The sequence below is a fragment of the Camelus dromedarius genome, chromosome X (assembly GCF_036321535.1).
Source record: "Camelus dromedarius isolate mCamDro1 chromosome X, mCamDro1.pat, whole genome shotgun sequence".
Lineage (NCBI taxonomy): Eukaryota > Metazoa > Chordata > Mammalia > Artiodactyla > Camelidae > Camelus > Camelus dromedarius.
In genome coordinates, this window is record NC_087472.1 from 16,639,897 (window position 1) to 16,658,794 (window position 18,898).

Genomic DNA, 18,898 nt, shown 5'->3' on the forward strand with positions numbered 1-18,898 from the left:
ACAGAAAATGAATGTTTCCTAGGAGTAGTAGAATAGAATTTTTTTTTGCATGACCTGGACTGGCTTTTTTTTGGGTGGGGGGAGGTAATTAGGGCTATTTATTTTTTAAGTGGAGGCACTGGGAATTGAATGGAGGACCTCGTGCATGCTGAGCACACTCTCTACCACTGAGCTATGCCCTCCACCCGGCCTTCTTTTATATGACTGCTAACATCATTACTGAGGTCAGAGATGTGGAATTAAGATACTAACATCCCTTCAATATGACCTTTTAGAAACTGAATTATCAGCGACATAAGAAAATGCTTAGAAAAGTGGCTAAATCCATTGTTGGATAAGACAGCGTGCCCATGGTGCTGGGAAAGCACCCCCACAGTGTTGTCAGCTGACTGGCTTCACCTGGGAACTTGTTAGAAGTGGAAATTCTCGGGCCCCACCCAGAATGGCTGAATCAGAAACTCTGAAGGCGGATCTGACAGTCTGTGTTTTAAAAGAAGCCCTCCTGGTAATTCTGATGAACACTAAAGTTTGAGAGAAAACCGTAACAATCCAGGGAAGTATCAACAAAAGATAATGTTTCTCAGTTTCAGAATTCTCGGCACTCTGTAGTATTCCCTCAATGCTTTTTCCCTTTTTTCTACTTTTTTTTTTCAAATGGCCTTGTTCCTAGGTTATTGTTTAGATTCAGATCTGGCAGAAAGAAAATGACAGCTGTTCTGGAAGACATATATCTTGGGGAAGCTTATTCTATTTCTCTCCCCAACAGTGCTTACAGGCTAGATACGGCTCTGGGACATACTGTACAAAGGAGCCGTTTCCTTCTGTTTAACTCAACATTTCTCAAAATTCTTTCACCACAAAACTCTATTTTTGTGGAGTACATAAGAACTTCTCTTGGAACAGCTCATCACAGGTAGTTGGGTAAGAATAACATTGGTGTCTAAATGTACGAAGCCAGAAAGAAAAAAAAATTACTTTAATTATTTGTTTATTATAACCCTTTGGAAGAATTGGTGACTTTTTTTTTATACCACGAAAGCTCTATTGTAGGTGTTGCTAGCTGCCACACGTGCTCATGGATTTTCAAACTTTTATATGCAGCAAGTGTGGGGACAGAAAGAACTTCTGTATGTATATATTTATTAGTTTTTTATGATAGAAATATATTAAATATAATATTCAGTACATAAATATATATTCACACGTGTTTCACATTTATGTAAATCAGTCTTAGCTTCTAAGAGACTGGCCTATTGAGATGAAAAACAAGAAAAATGAAAAGTGAGCTCAGATATTTATAAACAGTTTTATAATGAGATCTAATTTTATCATTTTACCAACTTATATAAATAATACTCAAAATCCCTTTACCATAACTAATCACTTGTTAGTATTTTAAGCACCATTAACATCTTCCCTTACAGCCTGTTATTTGTTTTGCTTTATCCTAACTTACCAGGAAAACAATGACTTGCCTGATTGCTTTTTGTCCTTTCAATATATGTTATAAATAAAATGTAACAGCCATTTGGGCAAAGTGAAAATAGAAAAATTACCAATGAAAAAATACAGTGCTCCAAACTTTTTCACAGAATAGAAACTACTTTGAATGTTTTGATTCATTATGATGCTAAAGTGAATTTTCGTTATGTGAGATCTTAAAGTAAGAAGCTTGTGTTGGTGAGAAAGTGTCTCTTGACTAGATAAACGAGTCTAAGCAGGCACTGTCTTATTACCAATTGTAAAGGGAGCAATAATTCCTTTCTCTTTTAAGTTGTTTGTAAAGATAAGACTAAAGCCTGGATCTGTTTCTTTGTCCTCTGCCTTTTCACCTACCATACCGCTGAGCTATGGGAGCAGCAACTCTGTAACAATATCCAGTTCCAAGAAGAGAAGTGTCCTTGGTTTCTTTAACATTGTATATAAATATCCAGTTCCAAGAAGAGAAGTGTCCTTGGTTTCTTTAACATTATATATAAATTCCCTCCCTAAACATCTGATAATTTAAATTACAAACTCAAGGATTCCTCATATAATAATGCATTATCTTTTGTGGGGAGGTGAAATGGTAAAGCACAGTTTGTAATCTGTCAGATTTTTTATACTAATTCACAGCAACCATTTTAGCTCTGTTGTAAGGAACTAATAAAAAGAAATGTAATATTTTTTACTCATTTTTCTTCCAAAGCATAGTAAATTTTACTTTTCACCTTTATTCTTTCAAAGGACTTAAGAAGTATGTAGGGGCAGAAACTATTCCTAGGAAAACTGATGAACAGAATTGGAAAATAATTTAGACGTAATCTAAAAGTAATTAGAATCCAGGACATTTAAATCCCTGTTTAGTCTTCTTTCTAATAAAATACTGCATTCATATTAAAAATTTAGATTTATTCCTGCTTTGTCTAGGAATAAATGCATAGAAGTCAGTATGAACTGCCTGTGACAGTCCAAACAATTGGTTCATTTCAACATTGGATTGATTTACTATCATCATTATTTTCCCTATCATATTGTCTTTAAAAATGTAAGTACACTTTTGGATTCTACATGTTCAGTTGTCCAGTCACTTATTATAAGACCTAGATTCCCTACTATATCATCAGCAAGTATCTAGAACGTTTTGGCTTTTAAAAGCTGTGGGAAAACCTCAGTGATAACTTAGATTGCATAGAAACATATTATTGTTTACCTGATGCATCCACATGTTGATTGACATTTGCAGTGTTTAGTATTATTTTGTGTATAATCTTTGCTTAACCAGAAATAAATTGACAAAATAGAAAAGAAAATAAACAACGTAACTCTTGCTCATCGGCAGGGCTGAAGCCCTGAAAGAGTCAAACCCTAGTTCCCAGGCCCACAGATCACCACCCCATGTTGCACCATCTCAAAGTTTGTCCATCCTCTGGTCATTTAAGTCCATTCCCCACAACAACTGAGCTTTTGATGGCATAGTCTTGTGAGGTGGTACGTGTGTGAATTCTTGTTTGCCTGTGCTCTTTGCAGAACCAACACTTTAGAAGAACATTTCGTACTTCTTTGTGATAATGTTGATCTTTTGTCATTGCTCGGGATTTTCTCTGCTTTGTCATAGTGTTGAACTTGCAGCACTCAGACATTTATGGTCTGAGTAAACCTGCTTCTAAGTGGCACTGCCACATTTTGGAAAGATTCTTCTTTTAGAGCGGTAATCATAATAGTCACAAAATGCACATGACCGCCTCTTTCACTGAGCCGCTTGCATCTGTCCGCCATGCCCGTGGGGTTCTGCAGGACTGTTACTTTGGCCAGGTTGTGATCACTTGTGCTCTCTTAACCCGACTCTCAGTTACATGACACAGCTTCTCCCAAACCAACTGGCACAATTCTGTTGTGCAAACATTTACTAAAAAGCTGTGCTAAGAGATGAGATGTTGGTACTGATTGTCGTGCTTTGGTTAGGACGAAAGACTTAATAATGCACAGAGAGCACTTTGACCAGTGCCCAGCCCATGGTTAATACCCAATAAGGTTAGCTGTGATTATTCAGGTGGATGTGGTGTGTGTATGTATATGTGTGTGTGTGTGTGTGTGTGTATAATTTATATATATTTTAATATATATATATATAAAAAAAACTGGACCTTCAGTTACCTGGTCTTATTCATTTTCAAGTCACCCAAGATCCCTAGGTACTTAACAAAAACATCCCATTTTCCATACATTTATCTGTTAAATAGTTTCTAGACATACCTAACAGCCAGTTGGTATGTAATCTTTATTAGAATCTTAAAGGGAAAATAGTGGCCCAAACATTAGAAATATTTGCACTAGCTCATTCCTCCGCTTAGCACATCAGGGTGCTGTGAGGCAATAGTGTACAGGTTAGGAATGTGAACTCTAGACTTGGAACACCTCGGTTCACATCCCAGCTTTGCCCCATTAGTTCTGTTACATTGTACGTGAGTTTCTACACCTCTCAGTACCCTGGTTCCTCAGTAGAACCCTGACCTAGGGTGTTGTGAAGATTAAAGGCGGTAATGCATATAAAGCCCTTGAGCAGTGTTTGGCACGAGGTAAATTGACAATCAAGTCAGCTGTTAATTCAGGTGGACATGGTGTGGAAAAAAAAATGTCAACCAGATCACTGCGTTCAATAGGTCCCTCAGATGAGTTTTGTCATTATGACTCCTTTCAGGATATTAATGGAAAATACAATTTTGCAGGGGCCTTAACTTGGTCTCTAAATGTGTGGCAACAATTGTCATGTGCCAAGTAACATGCACTAAACCCGTATGCACAATTATTCTCTAGCACACTCATAAAGGCTCAGAATTAGTTCACATCTGAAAGGTCATTTAACCCGATACACTAGAGTCTAGTAGGTAAAGCCAAAGTAAAACCTGAAACAAAAGGAAACCAATTAAATGCTCCAGTCCATCTTTAGTAGAAAAAGCAAATGTGAGATGTTGGCATGCTGACCTTTTACATGGCCTCGTTTATTTCGGTTTGTCATTTGTCAAGTATTTTTCTAGAATGGGATTTGATTTATCTTACAGAAGAGACACATAAACTGGACTCTTTATTTCAGAAAGACATATTTTCTGAGGTTTTCTAATTTTATTCTGATTTTCAGGAAAGGTACAATGAAGCTAGAGTAGATGTGGTTTTTTTTTTTCTTCACTGGAATAAAGATTCCATGAATTAAAAGTGACTGATTAGACCCAAGAAACCTTGTTATGCTTAACATGGAGGGTATATTCATTTTTAAGGAACACTGCATCCTTATAAGAGTACCATTCTCCCAGTAACTCTTGTTCCAGCTGTTAAAACGGACTTGAGGAGCACAATAGATTTTAAAACAAATTAACTTTTGCTGTCCTTTGCTTTACTTTTCCTTGTTTTAGATTTGGAGATAGACATTCTTTGGCAGAGGTCATATTTCAGCTTCTTCTCTGTAAGGATATGAGACGTTTATGGTTGAGGGATTGATTTATTTTCAAACATAAAACTTGCACTTATCGTTTTATCTTCTTTACACAACCCCATTTCTAGTTACATTGTTTGTGGATGGCCTTGTTTAGTTCTTTAAATACCAGGAACAGTTTCATCATCATCAAATATTAACTGCTCACTGAAAGTAGAAGATGAGCTTAACAAGGTTGCTGTATTTACAAAGTTAGTCTGAGAGGATCATTTAAAAACATAATATTTTTTTAAAAGTAGTCTCCATAGTTTCATCTAGAACTTTGGTCAATTCCATGCACATCTCTGAAACACATTTTGGATGAAACTTAATATATTTGGTAGATATTCAGGCTAGGAGGAATAGATCTTTATTTTTAAAAGAAAAAGAATTTATATCAATAAATTTCTTCTTTTTATGTCTGCAAAAAAAGAAAACAAGCAGTAACTTGGCCTAATTTTCAGATGTTTTTTTTAAAAGAATCACTTGACTAAAAACATCACTATTTAAATAGTCAATGTGTTTGGAGTTTGGAGTTTTCTTGGGAGATTTGTCTGATACTCTAAAATGCCTACAGTTTTAATAACAAGTTAGCACAAAGGTTTCAATAAGACTTTTGGTGATAAAAATATATTATCATTAACAAAATGTAGACTTAGTCCACGCGTTAGAGTATTTTTAATGGCAGTCCGTGTCACCAAGTAAACCTTTCTGCTTGGAAACTGCATATTTGGTATTAGTTTGATAGTTGGATAGGAGTGTGAGGAAAATGCTTATTTTTAATTGGATACACTTAGCTCTATTTGAGGTTTAAAACATGATTTCACACTTGTGAATTTAGCAAGACTCTGTAAACAACCATTTGGTATCATACTTTTAAATCTCTATCTGAAAGAAAACTTATGTGTTGCAAAAAATGTTCTGATTTTCATCTTTGTGCCTCTAATTTCAAAAATGCAGGGGTAAATCAGTAACTAAGTCTGCCGATTATAAAACGTGGCTGGCTGTAGAGCTGTAATTATTTAATTTATTCTTAGCAGCATAGTAGCTCTGAAAAGATAAATTGTTTAAATCTGAACAATAATCAATGCCTTTTGCACCTTATACTCCCCTTATAAGTTTGCAAGATATTTGTCTAAATTTAATTCTTCTTTGAAACTTTGTTTTTACTTAGAGACAGGAAATTTAATTTTGCCAAGTGGAAACCGCAAGGTTTAAGTTTCGTGCAAAACTAAGGCCCTCAGGGACTGAAGGGATTGCCAAGTACCTTCTTACTTCCCAAATTTTAGTGCCGTTAAAACTCACTTGAGACCTCTAAGTCATGGAAAACCCAAGGTAACTGGCATGATTTCAAGGGATAGAAGTCACAGTGTAGGAAAGCCAGTTAGACCGAGAAGGCTTGAACTTGTTATTTCCGAAGTTGCCTGACTGAAGCAAACAAAAGGAGAGAGCCTTTTGGGAGAATCTGGCAGAATTTACAGCTCTGGCAAAGGGCTTTGGGTGGAGGATTGTGGCATCTTTGTTGGTAGCAATCATAGGAAACATCTCCATCTCGTTAGCTTTGGGGAGATCAAGTAATGGGCACAAACGTTAAATGTCATTTCTACAGATGATCCAGTTCTTTGGAGCTCACGGTGTGCCATGGGGCTTGCTTTGAGCTTTAGTAGGAGGGAGTTGAATTAGATCAGTTTTTGCATAAGGATACTCTCATGAGATCTGTTCAAAAATGTTTTATGAAAAAAAGGGATGGTTTCTGTGATTGAACTATGTTGGGAAATCCCGAGTTAACAAAAGTCAGCAGGTGTCTTTACTGTCGGACATGTGAGAGAGAACCTTTTACTGTGCTCCAGTGGCCTGTTAATCTCCAAGAGAGGACTTGAGTGTGCCATCTTCCAAGTATTTCACCCGGAAACTCAGTTTCTGAGGCTCGTCTCTTGAGAATAGTGCTCTGTGGTACACACTCTGGCAGACACTGGACTGAATGATCTCTAAGAGCCTTTGCAGCTTTACTATTTAATGTTTCTGTGACATGTCTATAAACATAGAAGCTTCCCCAGTGGAATACAAGTTCATTCTTTCTGACCTTACTAATTCTGACTCTTTGATAATTCCCACGAAGGAGCCTGCAATCTTAATGAATAAAAAAATAAATTCAGCAGTGTATCTAGTAATGTATTCCTAAATGTTCACCGTTGCTCCTTTTGTGATAGACATATTCTGGAATGTGGGGCTGTCATGGATGGCCATTTTTTTCTGAATATATTCTTTTGTTCACTAAAATTAACCATGCCTCTCTCCTCCCTCTCTTTTAATATGAGTAATCAAAGGTTGACTGAAAAAGACATCTATGCAAATAATGGCTATTCGTGTCATTTTTTTTTCTGGCATGTTTTGAATATGTATCTGCATCGATCTTCTGGGTGCATATAGAAACATGATGCTTAAGTAGACATCTTCCCCGGGCTTTAATGGATAACTTTTGCTTGAATTGGACTATGCCACAGACAGAACGGGAGAAATGAAAGTTAACCTGCCCTCCTCTCCCCTCCACACACACTAACAAAAACCTTAAAAACACAAAAGCCTCATAATTCATATGTTCAAAAACTGTGCATAAATGTAGAGTCAGGAGTTAGACATCGTGGTCGTTCACCCTATCCCCATCCCCCACCCCGACCCGCATCCTGGTTTAGAGGAGGAGCTCCAGCAGGCATCAGAGTCATTTGAATATACAGTTGCGCCACTGTGGTTGGGCAGGGGGAGTGGCTGACTGGGTAGGGAGCCCAGTGAAGCTTTTGGTGGGAGGAGCCATAGAATAAAAAATTGCTGTCTCCAGCAGTCAACTTCCTTAAATTCCTTGCAGCTGGTCAGGTAAGCTTGGGCTGAGAGTGCCTTCTGCTCTGCTCTGGGCAACTGAAGGCCTAGTAGAGCCTGGGCTGATTCCATGAGAGGGGCTGCTCATGACCTGAAGGTAAAGGGAGTAAAAGGGGCTTTGGAGGATTTGACTTGATTTAGCTCAGCTCCCCAGGGCGGAAGCACAGAAAAGGAGAGGGTTGCCAGGTAATATATTGGATGGGGCCTACTTATACTCAAAAATTAGTCATTGTGTATCTGAAATTCAAATTTGATTGGGAGTCCTGTATTTTCACCTGGTAAATCTGGCAACCCTGGATAGGATTCCAGGCAGAAGCCCCGGCCTGGGAAGAAAGGGTGCAAGGAGCTCGTGTCCTTTTTGTCCTGGTTCAAAATTGCTGTGATTAGTGACTGAGTAGGGTGCCCAGAAAAGGAAGACGAGAGAATCCTAAGAGCCGGAGATTTGTCTAAGGGCCGAGGTTGACACCCCTTTATGTTGTTTCATAATGAAGCCTATGGAGTAAGTAGCTTTTTGAAGTCGCCTGATTTTACGTTTATTTTATTTCTTGGAGTAACAAATTGAGTATCATTCTTTTTCCTTTCCTTTTATTTCTCCCTGTATTTTAATGACATTTTATGTTGGCAGCCATCAACTACTTTAAAGACAGCTTCCATGAACCCTTAACATCGGAAATACCTTCTGACTTTTGGTAACTTGGTCCCAGTGCGCTTCAATTGTCTGTGTGTTTTAATTTGATTCTGGTTGGGTGTTTTGTAAACAGAGGTGATGCATCTTTGGGGAACATCTTACTGAACAGATATTGAGTTCATGTTTTTCTAAAGCAATGGAAGATATTGCATTAGACCATAGGGGGAGAAATTGGGGAAGGGGCAGGAAGCAGATTTGGGGTCTTGGGGAGGCAGGCTGGGTTTCACTATGAACAGCAACTATGATTTTTAGTGTTATTTGCTCTTCAAAAAATTTCAAGCTCATGATTATTTGAAAATAAATGTTTAAGGTGAAGGCAGTTGAACCTGGGCCTTAAATCACAGTGGGAACATTTTTCTTGGAAGCAGTCACCATAGGCAATAGAGAACCAGGAGAAGGCCCCACCCGGTGTGATTATCCTCAAGCCAAGTATTCCACCTTTGTCTTAGTAGCTTCAGGGAATTTGACTTGCAGCTTGTTAGAGAAATGCTGGGTGGGGATGGAGCAGTCTGTTGACCCTCGAAATGCAGGACTGCCCTAGGGCGGGCCTAGGTGCTGATTAAATACAATCTGCTGCAGGTTCGTATTAGGTATTAGCTGGGGGGGGGGGCCTGTGTCCTGGGGGTTCTTGTGGCCACAGACCCCCTGAGAATTAGTCCAGGGTTTGTGTCTGTGTCCCTCATGGCTTCCTTTCTGATTCAGTTATACTGAATTACTGGGGGTTTTCAGCCATGATGGTCATATATACCTGAGAGTATATTTTCAGAGCAAAAAAAAAAAAATTTTTTTTGTTGTTACGAATTAGCTATTTTCTGGACCTGAGTGGAGTAACAGTTCATTTGAAACAGAAAACCAAAAACAGCCCCAGTCCTGTGTTGGCTATTGTTCTCTTCTTGGAGGAGGAAGAGAGAACTTATGAAAGGAAATAGCAAGAGCAACAATTAGGTTTCGAAGGCAGACTTAGTGTTCAGCCCTATAAAGTCAGTCTCACAAAGTTTGTTCAGTCATTCAGCAAACTTTTCTAGAGTGACCACTATTTACCAGGCACAGAAACATCCCCTGAGGTTCAAAGATGAGGAAGATACGGTCCTGCCTTTAGACAAACTCAAAGCCGCAGGGGGCGATAGGCATGCAAACAATTTATCAGTGTGCGCGGTGATAAGTGCAATGATAAAAGCGAGTACAAGGTGCAGCTGGAGGCACCAAGAGGGAGAGAGAAGTGGGAGTTGTGGGTGGGGTGGGGACATGGCTTCAGGAAAATCTTCTCAAAGCCAGAGTCCTTTGAACTGAAAAAATCCATATTGGGTAGTGAGAGTCTGGAAACTTGACTTCTGTCCTTACCGAGCTGCCTGATCATTTTGGGATAAGTCATCTCATCAATTTGGCCTTCGCTTTCTCTGTGAGATAAAGGGGCACGAGATGTTCCTTAAAATCCCGTTCAGCACTAAATGTTCAGATTCTTATACCCAGGTTATCTTTGTGGGCTGTTGCAGAACAATGGTGTGATTGTTAAGCCTACCCCTCCCTTCATCTTTTGGAGGTCACCATTGGAAAGCTTTCTTGAGGCAGATAGGCAAGAAAATTCTTGTGCCCTCCTCCCAGCTTCTTACCTATTCAAACTGTGTGTCTAGTTTGCACCGAAGTCATTACCTTGTTTCTGTGTATGTATATGGGATGTCAAGACAGCAGAGTTTCAGCACCAAAAAGAAATGAGATGCAGTGCTGACCGAAATGGTTGGGTTGCTTGGCTGATCCTCTGCATGGAGTGGGGGTGGTCCTACGTTCAGCCTCATTAATTTGCCCTCAATATATTCAGGAAATGGTTTACTAAAGGCTTTGTAAAAGACTTCTTCTCTGCATCCCAAATTTAAATTAAAAGTTGTATGCAGGACTTTAAGGATGCTTTTTGTGTGTATATATCAATATTCATAGATGGTACAATACTGGAGGAGAAAATAATGCCGATTATATCCATTTTTATAAAGACAGAACTCTAAAAAAAGTGGGAGATTTGCCATCAGTCTGCTGACATCTGGCTAATACTCAGTTTTGTCTTGATCTTGCCTCACTTTTACGCTTTTTGGATTGTTCCTAGCCTTTAATAGATCCCTGATGGTTGTAGGAACCAGGCAACCTAGTACGTATGATTTGTAATTTTAAAATGACTCTCACTTCCTCGGAGAAGCCATGTCTCTACCTGTAAGTATGTTTCTTTGGGGCCATGTAATCAATAGGATTTTTCATTTAACACATGATCGTTAAAATGTAATAATTTTTTATCATAGAAATTGAATCATCTGTTCGTTGCCTTTATTGAACTTTTAACTCTTGGTAGTCCAGCAGAGCATCAAGATGTCTTGGAAAAGGTAATCCAATTATCACTGTATTTGAGAAAAAAGGTCCCCCCTCCATAATTCCTAATGTATTTGGAGAAGCAAGTCATTCTGCAAACAGCTGTTCCTGTTAAGATCCTGTGACTGACAAAGGGTAATTTTCAGCTTCCTAGGGTCCTTTTCTTATTCTGATGGATGGTAGAGCTTTCACTCATGAACATCAAAAAGTACATTTCACAGGGTTTTTCTGCCACCAAGTGCATAGGGAGTTTTGTATCTGACAGACTCACACTCTCATAACTCCCAAGACTTAGGTGGAATTTGAATCTCTACAATGCTGCTTTTCTCTCTCAGTCAGAGGCTTTGTACTCATTTGTGAAAAGCCTGAAGGTAGGAAAAAGGAAATAGATTGAATTTTGGAGATTTTAGAAATGCTCTGCAACTTTTTCCTTTGTCTGTCATCAACTTTTTGATGCTAATGTGTTTCAGAAATCTCATTGGTCATTTTCTTCCCCTGCTGTTTTTTGGGTGCGTTTTCAAAGAAAGTAGATGGGAAAGGGGTGCTGGAAGATCCCCAGAGGCAGTAGCCCTTATTTCAGCAGAGAATCACTTTCCCCTTGAATCACTTCGCTGTGTTCTTGACTCACTATCATAATGAAAGACCAGATGAGAATGATTTGTTTTTAAGGTTAGAGGAGATGGAAAAGGAGTGAAATTGAGGCGAGCATAAATAAGCTTGCACTCGAATCTTTTCAGTGCTGCTTTAATTTTGTGTGGATACGCAAGGCAGGGAGAGAGAGGTTTACAGGTCTTGACTAGCCTTAGCTGCTGCCTTCAGGATATAGCCAGCTCTACCAGTGGATAGCGATTGTCACAGACACAACATTTATAGGCTCATTTATGACATGGTCTCATACTTTGCACTGAGCACACGGCAGCTGAACCTGTGGATCTAGAAGGGAGGGCTTGGGACACCATTGACTTGGCTTGGGAAACCTGAGGGGTGCTTTTTTTGTCAAACCAAGATGGCTTCTAGGCTGTTATAGACCCAGGGTGATGGGGTATCTTGTGGCCCCATTCTGAGTGCTTAGCTGGTCTGTGGAAAACATTGGAGGCTTTCTAATCCACAGTCACTGGGTTTCCAAAGGACAAAAACAGTAAGTGATTACATATTGTGCTGGGCAGATCCCTCCCCAGCCTCCACTCCATCTCATCCATACATGCTTACCAAAGCCTGAATCCCCTACAAGGACTACAAGCAAATGTTAGCAAACATTAAGAACAAAGTTTGAGGCACCCTCCCCAACTCCAATTAAAGTCTTTTGGCCTATAATTAAGTTTGGACCTCTTGAAAAATGAATTCTACACAGAGGAGATTGATTATCACCAAATGTTGTGCATATAAATATATTATCCCGAGTTCTAAAGTCATTTTGAAAAAACAAGGGGCTTGGTTTTCTTTTGAAATATTGTGTTCCACAGATAACATCGATATTAAATTATTTGGTCTCATCTATTGTTTGGTTAGAGAACGCTGGGTGTTTTTTTCTCTTTTATAAGCTTTCTTGAACATAAGCAGCAGTCTCTGGTAAGGTAGTATTGCTCTCCATTTGCATTGTTATAGAATTAAATTATGGATTCTGTCATTCAAAAGAGACGGCTTTATAAATCAAGTAAAATCTAATAAGATGAATAAGTTTTTAAAAATCTTATGCTGCCTCATATTACATTCTTTAGTCTTATAGCCTAAGTTGATACAATTTTTAGTGTAGTTCTCTTTTTTTCCTATTTCTGTGTACTGTTTTTGCTTTGTAAAACTGTCCTTAGTTTCCCAAGAAAAAGCTTAAGGAAAGTTATTGTATGTAAAGGACAGTGATATAAAAGCACAAAGGCAAATAGTAATTCTTTATCTGGAGATTGGCAGAAAATGTGCCAAATACACTGTGTTCTCTACCTCCCTTCATTCCTCCCCCTTCTCTCTGATTACATTCAATATAAATGACATTACAACTCTAAACTGTAACAAATGGTAAAACCCTAACGTATTCTTTTCCCTTTAAAGAAAAAATCTATTGTTTAAAATTCCTGAATGCAAGAGGCAGTCCTCATATAGTGGTTTTTTTTTTTTTTGAAGGGGGTTACAGATTGTGTTCCGGTTAAATGTTTATGGTCGTGTTTCCCACTTGTCTGGTTAAACTGTCATGGTGGGTTGGCAACCCTAAGGCAATCCTGCTCAGCAGGTGCCTAACTTCTTTTTTCAGGGCTGCTATGTAACTGTCCCAAAGCATGGGAATTGGAGCGATGGCCCTAAATGCTAGTATGCAGGAAGAGGAAAGACTGTCTAAGGAGAAGGAAGGTCAGGAATAAGTTATGTAGACCTGGCTAAGGGGCAGGATTTCCAAATGCAGCTGCAGTTAGTGACTTAAAAAAAGGGGAGGCCCCTGAAATTCAGAAGAAGGGTCAGAGGTAGAGATAGAGATGTAAGATCTGAGCAATTGAAGTGAGAGATGAAACTTTACAAGATCTCCATTTCTCCAGGGGAAAGAGATTAGAGAGCAGAAGATTCGGGACTGTACCTGGGGGGAGTCTTTAATGTTAGGGTGTGAGAGGAGACAGAGAAACCCCAGAAGTATAAAGTGGAAGCCACCAAGTGTCACTGCTTACCCTGAGCTGTTCATTCGGAGCCAGATCATCTCAGTTATGCCAAGTGGAGGGTGGAGAATCTGGGGACTAAAATCCTTGAGAGTCTCTTTGCCTTGATGCAGGTAGTAGTAGATGTAAAAAGAAGCTTATGTTTTGTCTTAGGGGGCACATGAATGGGGGCAGGGGACCCTCCATTATTGTACTTTTTAGCTCATATAAGGATTTCCTCATAGTCCTTACATGTGCTGAAATTATGTAGCCATTCCTAGGCTACTTTTATGAATTCCGGAAGATTCAGGAAGGGTTAATACCATTCTCAACTCTTACTCCCAGTATGTTCTTCCTTTGCCATGATTTGCAGAGGAATGTAAAGGTACATTGAAACAAAGCTACTGTTTGATTTTATAAATAATTTGATTAAAAATAATTGATCAGCTCACAGCAAAAAAAATGATGAATATACGTATGTTCATGTATAACTGAAAAATTGTGCTCTACACTGCAATTTGACACAATGTTGTAAAATGACTATAACTCAATTTAAAAAATAAATAAATAAATAAATAAATAAATAAGATCAGTGGCTTAAAAAATAAATAAAAAATAAAAATAATTGATCAGTTGGAGAAAGAAAAGGTCAGAAAACAAGAGTGGCTGCCTTGATTTCTCAAGCTGTGGTTTAAGTTATACTCAGCTTCTTGCCAGGGAAGATAAAAGAGCCACCTCGCCCCATTGATCTAACATTGCAAAGAGCAGTTGCAGTGCGCCTGGTTTTGCATTAGTGGAGCTCTATCACGTTTTGAAGGACACACCTTGATTCTCTGAAATGACAGAAATGCTATTGGGTAAACCGTTTTGGCATCATAAATAAGGAAAATGCATAGCATGTGTTGAAAAGGCTTGAGGAACTAACTCCTTTTCTCCTGGGAAGTCAGGTGGCCTAGCAACTGGGTTCAAACACAGTTGCCTTTTTTCCACCCCTCCCTGCAGTAAGCTCCTGCGCTCTAACGCATACGCGTCTTTGCAACTGTGGGAAAAAGAATTTCTAGCAACTGGGCTTCTCTTAAAAGGATTGTGGTGGACCTAGTAATCCAAATGACAGAATCATTAGCTGCTTTGTATAGTGCTCAAGAGTTAAACAAAGACAACAATAGGTCGCATTTGACAATGTGATAAATACCTGTTCAGTGACATCCTTTGCCGCCACATGGTAAACACTGTAATTAGCAGCCATGTCAGCATTTAGGTAACACCAAAGGCATGTTTGGTTCCACAGGACTGACATATATTCCTGTCTGGAAGTGCTTCAAACATCAATAAAACATTTAAATACCCGAGACTCCAAAATACACTTTGCTCTCAGTTATCCAAGTGATCCAGGGCCAATGCTTCTGGAATCTAAAGAACGGCGTGGCTATGAGGTGTAGAGATTTATTCTTTGAGTAACAAAAAGGCACTGGATTTCAGGGTGGTTCTCCTTTTGTATGGATGCAGAAAAAAGGACTGTAAAGCCCAAATCGTCCAGAATAATGGATTTAGAAGGTATATTTGTGTGTATATATTTAACTTCTTCCCTCAGTTTTCTTGATTATTTATATAGGTAGATCCAAATCCTAAATTATATTTAATTTTTTGGTCTTTTTTTGGGAGGGGGGTAATTAGGTTTGTTTATTTATTTATTTAATGGAGGTGCTGGGGATTGAACCCAGGACCTCATGCATGCTAGGCAGGCACTCCACCACGGAGCTATACCCTTCCCCCATATTTAACACACATGATTTTATGTCTCATGTTGGGAAATTTTTATTTAAATCTGTAACGTTATGATGATGTCATACTATTCCTAATGTTATATGTTTTAAACCTAATGTGATATATACCAAAGTAGAGCAGAGCGAAGCGGCTAAGAGAATGAGTTCTGGAATCAGGCTACCTGGGTTTTAGTTCTGGCTTTGTCACGTGTTAACTGTGTCCTAAGTGTCTCTTAGTCTCAGTTTCCTCATCTAGAAGATGAAAATTATGAGAGTATCAATCTTAGAGGGCTTGAATGAAGATCAAATAAGTTAATTCATGTAAAGTATTCATTACAATTCTTCACATATGTTAAGTGATTAGTAAACTTTTTAAATTTAATTTAATTTTTTGTTTGGGGGGAAGTAATTAGGTTAGTTTGTTTATTTTTTTTAACGGAGGTTCTGGGGATTGAACCCAGGACCTCATGCATGCTAAGTGCGCGCTCTACCACTGAGCTATATCCTCCCCCCTAAACTTTTATTCTTTTCTTTTCCATACCATATTTTTAGAAATATGAATGCAAATTCAACTAATTCTTCATTTGTAGGGTCGGTGTGCTCGAGACAACTGCAAGTACCTTCACCCTCCTCCCCATTTAAAAACGCAGCTGGAAATTAATGGACGGAACAATCTGATTCAACAAAAGACTGCCGCAGCCATGTTCGCCCAGCAGATGCAGTTTATGCTTCAAAATGCTCAGATGTCATCACTGGTAAGTCACTGCTCTGCTTTTTAAAAAATTGCATGTGTATGTCTTTTTTGTTTTTAAGGATCTCCATCTACATTGGAATAACCTTGCAGGGACTTTGGAAAGGTATTTAGGGTGCAAGCTGATATGCAAATGGACACTACAAAGCTGTTGTGCGTGGGAAGGGAGCAATCAAGTGGTTTGGATTTAAAACCTGGGTTGCATCAACCATAAACTGAGTTTCTAGAGGAATATTAATAAAGGAGCAGGGACATTTTAAAATGAGGAGGAGGTTTGATTATTATTACACATAAGCCTTTGAATTTAGGATATTAATTCAAGGAGATCTCCTTGCTCTATGATGGTAGTTTTGTTGTTACTTTTTATTTTAAAAATAATTCTAGATTTAAAGAAAAGTGGCAAAATTAGTACAGAGAGTTCCCATGTTACCCCTCACCTCACCCGGTTTCTCCAACTGTTAATATCTTATATGTCCATGGAATGCTTGTCAAAACTAAGGAACTGACATTTACACTTTACTGTTAACTAAACTCCAGACTTTGTTCAGACTTCACCAGATTTTCCATTAGCGTGCTCTTTCTGTTCCAGTGTCCAATCTAGGGTACCGCAGTGCACTTCTTTGACCCCACCTCTCTCCCCTGCTGTGTGACTGTTTTTCAGTCTTTCCCTGTTTTTCCCTGATCTTGACAGTCTTGGGGAAGACTGGCCAGATATTTGATGGGGTTTTAACTTAAGCTAGCCACAGAGTTTCCCTTTGCAGAAATTAATAATATTAGGTATCATTCTAGACCAGTGTCCAGTATTTTTTGTGAATCAGTGAATTTAAGTGGATCATTTAAAAAGTAATTTTGTCCTGTGGAGAATTCATCTGGTACTGATACCTTAAAATATAAAGTTGCAGTTTGGTCTTAGACCTTTTAGGGGAAATTGAAAATTGTCCCTTTCTACTGAGTTCTTCCAGGTCTCAAATTCAGTTTCACAGTGTCTCATTCTAATTCCAGCTGGCCTACTTCTCTTAAATCATCACCAGGATACTACTTTGAAAGGGTTATGTTGCCTTTGTTACTCATTTCATTGGTGACTAGGTCATAAATGCACTGAAAGCTGAAAGCTGGGTATAGTATTTAGATGCAATGAAAATGTGGGACTAGGTCAGTCTGCTCTCAGCAAAACCTATCTCATTATAAAGTTGATTCTCAGAATTCAAGGACATCTGTGTAGGTAGGGCACCCCTTTTTTAGTACATCTTTATAAATAATGCAAAAAAAATAGGTGGTAGGGGCATTGACAGGTCACTAAACTTTTGTACCATGATACCCTTTCCAGAATGTCTAGAAAAATTCGAGTAACATAAATAGATCACGTGTTTTATATTATCAGTTTGCCAAAAACATTTGCCTTGGAACTCAGTGCTGATTACATTGATAAATTCGTTCCCAGAAGGTCACCAGTGGGCTCCTCAGCATTCCTCCTTGACCTTTAGTAATACTTTGTATGGTTGAATTCCTCCTTCCAACTCTCCTTAGCTTTCACGCACTGAAACATTTCAGTTCCTCCCTACTTCTGAAGGGTACAAAAGACAAAGTGTTCTTGATACTGAGAATAGTATGAACAAAGCCACAGAGAAATGAATAGGCTCAGTGAGTCCAGAAACTGTGAGTAGATGGGGAATAAAGCAAGGGAGGCTTTTACCCACCATACTCCTCTTGGCCTCTTATGGGATGTCCCAGTTTCAGACTGAACAAATACGAGCCAGGTTTTATCACACACCTGAGCCCAGCACTGCCTACACAGCTGGAGCATATATTTTTTCATAGGTCAAGGGACATCAATCAGCTGCCTTGTTTCAGGGAATCAGAGAGCAAGGCCTGGGGTGAAGTAGGGGTAAAGATGGGAGGCAGACTATCCATCTTTCATTCAGCCTCCAGTAGAGTATCTCCATTCAAGTCCCAACCCTTCATGCATTATTGATCATGCTGGCTCACACTGGAGAATTGGGAGTGGCTTTTTTAGAGTCCAGTGAGAGAAATCCATTGAGTTTTTCGGCCTCTTGCACTTTCTAATTTGATTCTCTGTGCTTTCTATAATTGAATACATTTCCCTTTTTTCTTTGATGAGGGTAATTTCAGCTCTCAGGCTGTAGAATATGACTGATATGACTCACAGGAGAACAATTTCTTTTATAGCATATCACAAGAAACAAGACATTACTTAGAAGACCCTAGGGAACAATCAGAAATTGCTTTTCTACCTTGTAGGTTATTTAACAATCGCTGTTGTGATGTGATAAACTGATAAAAGATTAATTTCTGCAGTTATTATGTGTACAAACAGCTAATCCCGAGACAATTGATATGATCTTCTTTTGTGGTCTAGAAAGCTGCTTTTGTGTTGTAATTGAGCTAGTGTGAGCAATTTTAAGTGACATTTACCAGTCTGACTTGAAAGAAATGTTCTTTATTCTGGATCTTGGTTTTACTATGGAAGTAATGTAGAATTTTACTTCATCTCTTTGGTACCTACTCTCCCCAAACAACAGTTTGTCCCTAAAATATTCAAGCTTTTGTGTAAATTTCCAGTCCTAATATTTGCATGGCTGCATATTAAGACTTACTAGGTATCACTGTTTTGAACTTCAGGTCTTCCCACAAAGCACACTTTGATCAATTTCTGGGATACCAGAAGAGCACATATGCTTTTGGAAAATTGAGTGTGGTTTGCTTATTATAAGCCTCCAGATAAAAGAAATGTCAACCTAAATGTAGCTGGAGAATGGATTCTGTTCAGTGTGACCGAACAATGAGTAAAAGCCACACCAACTCAATTTGGGTAGAATGCTTGCTGTAGCAGGCAAGTTTGTTCACTGTAATTAACAGGGCAGAATTGACATTTGCTAATATAAAATGCCA

General features: G+C 38.7%; 1 protein-coding gene and 1 long non-coding RNA gene across 14 annotated transcripts in view; one reads left to right on the plus strand and one right to left on the minus strand.

Annotated features, from left to right (window-relative positions):
* The window catches only part of MBNL3 (muscleblind like splicing regulator 3), a 120,168-nt gene that overhangs the window by 69,476 nt on the left and 31,794 nt on the right, over positions 1–18,898 (plus strand). For 9 of the 11 annotated variants that reach the window (XR_010379311.1, XM_064482674.1, XM_064482676.1 and 6 more), the window contains one exon: positions 15,828–15,992. Coding sequence is in view for 10 of the 11 variants with exons in the window: in XM_064482674.1 (XP_064338744.1) it covers positions 15,828–15,992 (165 nt within the window). In the remaining variant the exon portion in view is untranslated. Of the gene's footprint in view, positions 1–7,844; positions 7,920–15,827; positions 15,993–18,898 lie in introns of those variants that run through there. The other 2 variants (XM_010995483.3, XM_010995484.3) reach the window with 1 other exon arrangement.
* The window catches only part of LOC116150734 (uncharacterized), a 157,420-nt gene that overhangs the window by 17,226 nt on the left and 121,296 nt on the right, over positions 1–18,898 (minus strand). The window lies entirely within an intron of this gene.